General features: G+C 33.6%; 1 protein-coding gene across 1 annotated transcript; it reads left to right on the forward strand.

Annotated features, from left to right (window-relative positions):
- Positions 1-22: 22 nt before the first annotated feature.
- Positions 23-8,755, forward strand: LOC134277121 (neurotrypsin-like; the record flags this gene model as incomplete). Its single annotated transcript, XM_062759405.1, has 6 exons — positions 23-171; positions 5,293-5,464; positions 5,671-5,903; positions 7,027-7,205; positions 8,235-8,379; positions 8,468-8,755. Coding segments are annotated over 6 exons (1,053 nt in total), but the record flags the coding sequence as incomplete, so codon positions are not given.
- Between the last annotated feature and the right edge of the window lie 1,825 nt (positions 8,756-10,580).

Below are 10,580 nucleotides of genomic sequence, written 5' to 3' on the forward strand. Positions count from 1 at the left end.
TTAACTTTTTTATAAAAATACATTAGGTAAAACATTGCGTCTCTTCGGAGGTCGAACACCATACGAGGGAAGAGTAGAAGTATATCACAATGGAGTTTGGGGAACAATTTGTGATGATGGTTGGACTGCAAAAGACACTGCTTTTGTCTGTGAAGCATTAGGGTTATCCCCGTAAGTTTTTAGGTCACATGAGTCGTTCAGGTGATCTTAGTCCGTGCGGGTGTGCGTCATGCGTAAACTTTTCACATTTTCGACTTCTTCTCAAGAACCACTAAGCCAATTTCAACCAAACTTGCCACAAAGTTTCCTTGGGTAATGGGGACTCAAGTTTAACTTAATGAAGGGCAAAGGCTTCTGTCAAGGGGACAAAATTCAGAATTAATGAAAAATTTATGGCGTCTTTCAAATTTTGAAGATTTTTCTCAAGAACACTAGGGCCGAGAAAGATGAACCTTACATTGGCAACATCCTCAGGTAGTGTAAATTAACTTTGACCCCTTGGGATAGAGTGGGGCCACAATGGACGATCAATTAGGTTTAACATAGGAATATATAGGAAAAATATCTTCATAACCAATAGGCCGATAAAGATGAAATTATAGGAAAAAATCCTCAGGAAGTGTAAATTTTGATTTTAGGACGGGGTCATAAGTAACTATCACAATTTTGCAATGGAATATATAGTAAAAATCTCTAAAAATCTTCTTTGTAAGGACAACAAAGCAATCTCTGGGTAATGTTAATACAAATTTGTTTAAAGCTATAGGGTAGGAAGAGGACACAACAGGTGATCAAAGTTTTAGTTTGTAATATGTAGAAATGATCATTCAAAAATCATTTTAAATTCTTAAAAGTTCTGACTTTCAAATGTATTACTCAAAAACTTCATATAAAATATACCCCTTTAATTTTGGTTACCTGTAACACTTATTACACATTTAATTGAATTAAAAAATTTACCTTCCTTTATATTGTTTTACTACTGCATGCTTTAATTTTGAAGTTTTCAATTTATATTTTATGGATTGTTGTTTTACATGTATACTCTGGTGACCGTTAAAGCCTTTGGGCCTCTTGTTTTTAGTCATAAATTCTTTTTCTAATAAATTTAAAAAGGACCAGATATTAATACTGAAATATATAATTATTCACTTTTTGAAATTTTAGGCATATCAACAAGAGATGCACTAAAAAAAGTGTTGACAATCCATTGAAAATTGAAAATGTAGATGTGTATTGTAAAGGAAGTAAAAGTTCCAAACTTTTGTAATTTGAGTTCTTTCGTAGATTCCTTTTTGACAACGAATCATTATGAGTTCCGGTTCTTCTGAGTTTGGTGGCACTGAGACGCTATGTGGCCCAGTCTGTCACACTTGAAGCAACGAACTTCTTTGGAATTGGCGTTTTCATGGGTTCCAATCAATACTGATCTCGCTGTTCCTGTTCTCTCGAGCCTGACTTTTCCAGTTCTCTTTTTGTAAAATGAACTAATTTAAAACAAATTTGCCTCTCCATAAATCACACATTTCTCTGATGTTTTGTCACCAAAAACAATGTAATTCTTTGTTAACATAAACAGAAATGCTGATCTCTGAGTATCATTTCTAGAGGCCATCAAAAGTCTTGTTAACTCGACCAAGTTCAATCCACCTATCGAGATAACTACCGAGACGAACAACATAATAATAAATAGTAATTTCCCGATTATAACATGAAGCACACGGCAGGTGTGACCGGTCGGCAAGGGATGCTGATTTATCCATGGCGCCTGATGCCACTTCAGGTGTTTTGGAGGCCCGTGTTTCTCTGCATCTATTTTGAATTGTTTAATGGACTTTTAAGTTTGAGTACTGTCCGTTATCTGCATATATTTCACCTAGAGAAAACTCACAAACAAACAATTCTGTGAAGAGAGCACAAAACATGGATCCTCGTTTCCATACAATGTATGTGGGATCATATGGATCCTAGTAAAAGGAAGCATCTCCTCTTGACCAGGCATTACCATCGTGAGTCCTTTGTATTGACTAAGAAGCCGAAACATTAATTCCCAAAAGTTTAAATGTAATCAATTTTAACTTGCCTTCATTTATGTGTCAATGAATAGCTATTTTTGAAAAAAAAAAACGTATGAAGGATATTTCGGTAAGTTAAAGATCATTCGGTTATGTAAGTGTTTAGGGGGCATAAATTATAATATTAGCTGAAATTTAACTCAGTCACAAAGTAAGCGACCCCCACACCCCACCCCCCCACACCCCAAATGGCATATACTTTTAGAGAGAAGTAATTTAAACGATTTTTTACTTTAAAGAGAAAAAGCAATGACAACAAATACTAAAAAAATTGTTTGCAATATTCAACTTTAGCGATAGCAGAGCTCAAACATGTACATGTAATGTCCAAATTATTTTGTCGGATAAAAAAATTCTGCTTATATGGTAAAAGTTTTGACTCATCCATTTTAGGATTTAATCAGATGTAATATGCAGAAGTTAGGTAAAAGTTTTGACTCATCCATTTTAGGATTTAATCAGATGTAATATGCAGAAGTTAGAATAAAATAATTACAGTGCTATCTCGGTATATTGCCAATTTTTGTCCAAGACAGATTTTGGCATTAAAGCGAGGGTGGTAATATAACGAGTTTTTAAAATAAATTACATGTAAATGCTATGAGCCCAGAAGATGAATACATGATATTTTTCAGTTCAAATTAAATGCCATGTTTGTGCATATTTAAGTGGACTTTCTTTTATAAAAGCATTAATTTATTTTTTACAAGTAATTTGACTAAGATATAATGAAAATGTCGAAATATTAAAACACCTAGCAGTTTCTTGTTCTTCCACTCTTCTGTCTTAATCCAAGAATTTAACAACCCGGTGGTAATTCAGTGTCAATGTAGCAGTTATAGATTCTCTTATAAATAGGTTCTTTAGGTTTATTATCAAATTTCCTCAGAAACAGATGTGGATTATTTCACTGTCACGACAGCCGTCGTGCTCTGTTCAGTCAGACAACAACAAGATTTTTTTTTTCTATTTGCAATTTTTTATCTATAAATAAAATCAATAAAAACAATATTTACAACATATCTTTTACAAAGAATTATCTACAATAAATATCACTTAGTCTTTATATATCCATATCAATTCCTGTGTACCACGCGACCGCGTCCTGACTCTCCCCGTTTCACGACGGACTCCCACCAACTGGCTCCCAGTGGGTTTCGATGTCCAGGTAACATTTTGGCAATTTGGTATCCCAGTGTCCACACAAAATGGCCCTTATAGATAGAATATGGCTGGAATATGTCTGGAATATCTCTGGAATATCTCTGGAACCTTTAGATTAAATATTTTAAGTCATGCAAGTTACGTCTTAAAATTAACACGTCAACATTGACTGAACAGGTTGCCCCTGTACTTATGGCACACCATACAAAACAGTACCGGTAATTCTAACCGAACACTTTATAATAAGAAAAACGTTAAGAATACACAACATCTTAACAAAAGTGGTTTTAACTATTAATCCCACAACACCGACTTTATAAGCGGCAAAACAAAATAGCCTACGTGCGTACATAACTTAGTACATTGCACAAAAATAGAAAATAAAGAGACACGAAAAACACGCATGAGTAACTCTACCCAGCAAAACTGTATACGTAAACAGTAACGAAAAACATTACTTAATTCAAATTCTTAAATAGTTCTACTTTCAAATGTATTACTCAAAAACTTACATATAAAATAAAAAACAAACTTACCCCTTATGGAGAAATGGTTACCGTTGAAAACCTAACTATCTACACATCTTGGGTTGTACTACCTCAAGCATGGCATGTAAAAATATATGAAAACGTGGACCCCGGTTACTCGGTCAGCTATGCAGCGATTTAAATATCTCCTAATACAATAGGTCGTAACTGACCAATACCTGCAAAACTTTAGTAATTATGACTTGAGGTTCAATAAAGGTAACAATAAGAAGAGGTCCAGTACAGGGTAAATAAAATAAAAACCATAACCGTTATGTAAATAAAATTATAATTAAATTTTGATTGTGACATTCACTACCTTGAGAATTCCTCAGTTTAAAATTGATAAAATGTTGAACAAAATTTTAGTCTTCTTCCTTCCATTCCTTTGTAATCTAAATTTGTATGCTTTCTCTTCCCTGATGTTTGAAATTATTATTGGGATGAAATAACACTGCTATCTTGTAAAAACAACAGCAAAAACACTACTAATTTTGAGTTTATACAACAATTATCTTTAATTTAACTGAATTCCCTGTTCAGCCTGTCACGCTTCACCGCAACCAGGCACTCTCAAAGCACGGGTGTGATGTCCTAATTACCGACATGGCATTCTTAATGAGGGATTGTCTTACATAATTTGACCTTTTGTTCCCTAAAATTAATGGCGGATGGCAATAAGCGGGAGTGGCAATATAACGGGTGTATTAACACAGAGGGAAATCCGTTCTTGGAGAATTTCTGGCAATAAGCAGTGGTGGGAATATAAAGGGGGGCAATATACCGAGGTAGCACTGTACATCATTTAAGAAATGTAAAATCACAATAGTGAAGCATTTAACAATTTCATTGCCAAACAAAAGAGATGCATCACACAATCAAAGCTCTGTAAATATTTATAACATAGCATTTATCATTAAAAACATTGTTGAGGTTAAAGAGACATTCCGAATTTTCACTTTTCTACACAATCTTCATATACGACCTGACCTTTTTTAAAAACTCTCTACTAGTATTTATCGCAAAACACTTTGACACCAATCGCTAGCTAGTTATGGTTCCGATTCTGGATTTGACTACATATCAATACAAAAGGCTCAAGGCAACCGGTCAACAGATGCTACACTATGAGTTTCCATTTCACAAAAGAAATCTCTGCTTCTTTTAAAGTCTTTAGGTTTTCTGGAATAGCGTGTCATTTATCACATATTGCCTGTCCCTGTCCTTTAACCTTGTTAAATAGTAGCCTTATGATAAGCATTCTGGCTAGAAAGCTTTTATTCTTTTTGAAAATTTATTTCATCAACTTCTGAATGAATATTGGCGAACTAAAATAAAAACAGCTTTTTATTACCTGTATACATTTTAGAGATTCTAAGATTGATTAACTGTTCGTTGTCTTCAACATTTTCATCTGATTAAAAAAAAGAAGTGAAAGAAATCTAAAACTTATTTCGATAAAACATTAAATTGTCAAACAGTTGTGACATTGCTTTGAATGAGCACTTTATCTTTAATACCTCCAGACAAAATGCTTCTGCCGTATCTGGCAGTCCGTATGGCGTGGCGACTGGCCCAATACACTTGGATGACGTCTCTTGTGTCGGGAACGAAAGCAGAATTGATCAGTGTCGGCATAATGGATGGGGAAACCATAACTGCGGACACAGTGAAGATGTTTCTGTCAACTGTTCGGCAGTAAGTTGAATGTTTTAAAAAATAATTGAATGAATGGCGGACAATATCTTAACCGGCACAAAAAAAGTGAGATATCTCTTTTAGCAAATACATGTAATTTGATGACAGTAGTTTGATAAAATACCATTTTATTTTGGCAATTTCTGGAAAATTTAAATCAATCACAATTTTTGATATGATAAATATTGTGTTTTTCTTCACTCAAGCATTTCTCGTTGTTTATATTTTTTAGAGTTGATATGTTTCACTCTTCTTTTTTTAATCGAATGACTTTGTCACAAAAATCTGTTTCAGAGATAACTACAAGACTGGCGGGGGGTAAAACTCCGTATGAGGGGAGAGTAGAAGTTTATCACAATGGTGAATGGGGATCAGTTTGTAATGATGACTGGGATGGGAACGATGCAGCCGTTATATGTAGATCACTAGGATTCCCTTGGTATGTTTTTTTGCCCTTCATGACAAACAGTCATTGGGATTTTAGTTATATCCTTCGTTCGCAAAATTGAAGTCTACATATTTTGAGCCTTTCTACGCGGTTTACCATTAGGATATGAACAGTGATGCCCCTGTATGGCAGTTCATGGCGAAGGTAAAAGTTTCTCGAATATTACAAGTCAAAATCCTAGGGAGCAAAATGTTATTAACCCCCCCACCCCCCCCCCCCCCCCCGAAAAGAGAACCCAAAATTGTGTCAATAAATAAACCTTTGAAATATGAAACCCCAAGCATGATCCTTTAAGGAAAAAATTGTCAAGTTTAATTTTTTACTGTGGGTTAAGCTCCGACATCAAAGGATTAAATGAAATGTACACTGAGGAAGACCATGGCGTTAAAAAATACGTATTTGAAATATAAAAGCTCTAGCTCCAACTGCCATAAATTTATGGCCAAGTCTAGAGCTTTGGACTCCAAGATAAAGAAATCAAGTATGTTTATATCCAAATAAAACCTGTCGCCCGCGTGGCGCAGTGGTTAGAGCGTGTGCTCTAGAGTCGCGAAGTAAGGAGTCTATCCTTACGTCGCGGGTTCGAATCCCATTGTGGGAAGTGGAGACTGGTCCTTCGGATGAGACCGTATAAAGAGAGGCCCCATGTCGAAAAACAGTTAATACACAAATTTGACAAAAGTGTTAAAATTCAGACATTCATATATGTACCTTATCTCATGGCACATTATTTTTTGCAGCCACGAAAAAGATCCCTCGCTAAGTGTTGGCGTCTCATATGAGTGAAAAAGTATCGATAAGAAAATTAAACAATATACAATCAATCAGTCAATCCACTAAAGACCTTGTCACAAGAATTACCATGTACACGTTTGATGTATGAAAACCATAGCTCCAACAAATCAAAAGTTATGTGCAAGATTCATTTTTGCAGACAAACAGCTAAACAAACAAACTAAAGAACAGGGTAAAAAAATAGATGACACCGAATTTCTGATAACGGGGGAACAATTAGCTCAATATTGTATATAGTTTTCCATATTCAAACGATTTCTTGTCAGCAATTTATATCAATAAAACTATTTTTTGTAAAGTAAATGTATATATTTTAAAGGCAAGGTGCACAAAGCCTTCGTTGGGCTTTCTTTGGACAAGGCTTAGGTCCCATTTACCTTGACGATGTCTCTTGTAATGGACGAGAAAAAGATATTCAGCACTGTGCAAACAATGGAATTGGTCGTCATAATTGTGACCATAAACAAGATGTCTCTGTTCGTTGCCTTCCATTCTGGAGTAAGAATCATTTTCGAATTTTTATAAAAAAAAAAATTAACTTAATATTTTTATAAACATAAAAAAGGTTAGTAATGTTTTCAATCACATTAAAGGAGATAGGTACATACTTAAAAATTGAAATATTTTATTTGTCGCACACCATGGATATTGATATGACTTTTGATATGTTTATTTGTTATAAAAGATGGTTTGAAAATTAATTGTTGGAAACAATTTTTATTTGCTTTACTATTATATAATTGTTCACGGTTTTTTTTGACGATTTTTTTTTTGTATCCCGAAACTACTCATCTGACTGAAATTAATTATTTATAGGGTTACATTTTAGCCTACATTATATGCATGTATTGAGATTGTGCATTTTGCGAGCATGTCATTTACCATGCCATAGAGAATGACGTGCATTTTGCAAGCATGCCATTGACCATGCCATAGAGAATGACTAAGTTGGAGCACATCTATGCGTTGGAATGACTTGAAACAGTGATAATAATGGATTGCTTTTAAAAATATAATAAATACAATAAAAAGTGTGAATCTTATACCTAGCTATACTTTACGGATTTAGTTTCTATGCCAAAATATAAATTGGATTAGCTCAAATTGAAATATCTATGATCTTATTACCATCCAAAATATCAAAATGAAATTTAAATTCAAATTAAATACGAGGTGTTGATGATAATGTAACCGTTTACAAGGCATGTGTACAAAATCTGTACATGCGCATTTGAGATTAATTCTTATCTGCTAATGCATGAAAGGGGTTCTCGGGGGGTGGGGTGTTAGTTTATTGTGCATAAAAAGGTTCTACTTCGATGAAGTTTATTTTTTAATGTTTATAGAAATAAAGTAAAGAAACCTTAACACTTTGGTAATATAAGTACTGGTTCCCGTAATAATGATAGATAAATCTTGAAAGACTTAAATACTATAGTCATTACACGAATTTGAAAACTGTGTTAAAATGCAAACCTTCACAATAAATGACTATGTACCTTATCTTACGGCACATTGTTTTTGCAGGCATAACCACGCGACTGGTAGGAGGTCAAACGCCATATGAAGGAAGGGTTGAAGTTAGCAACAATGGCATTTGGGGAACTGTTTGTGATGATGGCTGGGATGACAAAGATGCCGCCGTTGTATGCCGATCTTTGGGATATCCAACGTGAGTGACTGCTTATAAAATTGTTACACGGTGGTACCTACAGTGATATTGAAAGTTTAGTAATTATGAAAATTTATTTTCTTCACAGACAAAATGCTGCAAGTTCTTGCTGTGCCCATTATGGACAAGGATCAGGTCCAATACATTTAGATATCGTCAGCTGTAATGGAACAGAAACAGATATTGGACAATGCCCAAACCTTGGATGGGGAATTCATAATTGTGGTCATCATGAAGATGCCTCTGTTTCTTGTTCCCCTTAAATATATTTTTAACATTCTTTGAGCAGAACATTTCATTTAAACTAAATGAACACTGATATATGAATAATGTGAGCTTCTATTATTTACTAATTTGTTTTCATTTTTTAAGTGTACTCTATAGTAATTTAAGGAACAATATTACATGTATTGCAATTTTATTGTATTTAAAGACTTAAGTTCATTTTAGCAAATACTTATCTTGTTTAATCTAACGCTATGTAATTGCTTTCAAACACGTAATGATGATATCAACTTTGTTTCCGAACTGCATAAAAAGGCTGTCCATTTGTTTAATCCATTTGATGTTAGTGTATAACTCTAAGCTTAACTTTTGTAAATCTCAACCATTACTGGTGTTGACTTCTTGTCAATAAAACTAAGAAATGCAAGAAAAGGACTTTATGCGGTAATGTCCGATATTAACCCCCCAAAACAAACTTTGACGGAGAAATATATAATTATGTTTTAAATCAGGGGGGTATCTGAAGACTTCAAAGCACTGAATATTTTCATGTCATATGTGTATACCACATGTAGTTCTTTTCACTGCCTACGACCATTGTATTTCGCACATAAAATAATTCAAAAGGCAAAAAATATTTTATGAAAAATTCACCTGTAATTAATCAAAATGTAAGTGGCAAAACAGGCAAATAAAAAACATAAACATCAAAACGACTTTTAACCTTATAATATGATTATTGATCACTGCACAGGCTGCAACCAAACCTGCTTTTGTCCTTTGAGCCGTCTGTGCAAATTTCTACCCTAGGATGTTTAGAATCTTTCAATTCGCCTAATTTCTGTTGAAAACGAGAGGATTTGTTTCTGATTTATTCATATTAGTTCGGATAGGGGTTTATATAACTACTGATTTAATTAATTTCCATGGTGGTATTTCAGAACAAGAATGTTGTTCTTACTATACCTAATGGTAGTTGTTTTTATCTGATACAGGGTGTTTCACAATATATGTTACATTTTGAATCTTCAATTTGACAAACACAAGAAAAAGATACACACAAGTCTTTTTATCAAATTGATGCATGTATCCATAAGATTCATTATGTTTAATTACCAACTAAAATATTAAATACTGAACAAAATCTTAAACATGAATGAAAATTAGCGAAATTACCAAGTTGCGTCATTTTTTGCTACGTTGAATTTCACAACGTCAAAAGCTCACATTACATGTTCTAAATGATCTCCATTATTTCAACAACAAATGAAATCGCTTCTTGAAATTTGTATAGAGTTTAACATTGTCACATATTTTTGCTTAGACACTCCTCATTTGAAGGTATATGTTCTTTTTGAGATTCAAATCATATTTCAAAGTTTAATGTATGATGAAAATGCTGATTTGCATCAATTCTGAAAATATCTATCAGACACTTTTCTCAAAAGTTTGCTACACTATGAGTTTCCATTTCACAAAAGAAATCTCTGCTTCTTTTAAAGTCTTTAGGTTTTCTGGAATAGCGTGTCATTTATCACATATTGCCTGTCCCTGTCCTTTAACCTTGTTAAATAGTAGCCTTCTGATAAGCAGTCTGGCCTGAAAGCTTTTATTCTTTTTGAAAATTTATTTCAACTTCTGAATGAATACTGGCGACATGAATTTAAAAAAAAACAGCTTTACAATTCATTGGCTCATGTGCTTTTACATACATTTATAAACTTTTGGCTAAGTTCTAAAAGCCCCAAAGCACAATCTAAGAATGATGTTTAATTGCGTCAATATCTTTTAAAAAGGAAGTCTTACTTTTCAATTCCAACAAAGAAGTTGAATACTAGTATTATTTCTTGGTGACTTCAATAAGAAGAGCACCAGATTTTATTTTTTAACAGATCTGGACGAACCAGTAATGCCTTGTAAATTTGTATTATAAAGAGTAAAATGTTTGTAAGAGGCTTTGAATGTTGATCCGAAAG

This window comes from Saccostrea cucullata, unplaced genomic scaffold (assembly GCF_032062105.1).
Source record: "Saccostrea cucullata isolate Sc308-1 unplaced genomic scaffold, CSIRO_AGI_Scuc_v1 ctg313, whole genome shotgun sequence".
NCBI classification, from domain to species: Eukaryota; Metazoa; Mollusca; class Bivalvia; order Ostreida; family Ostreidae; genus Saccostrea; species Saccostrea cuccullata.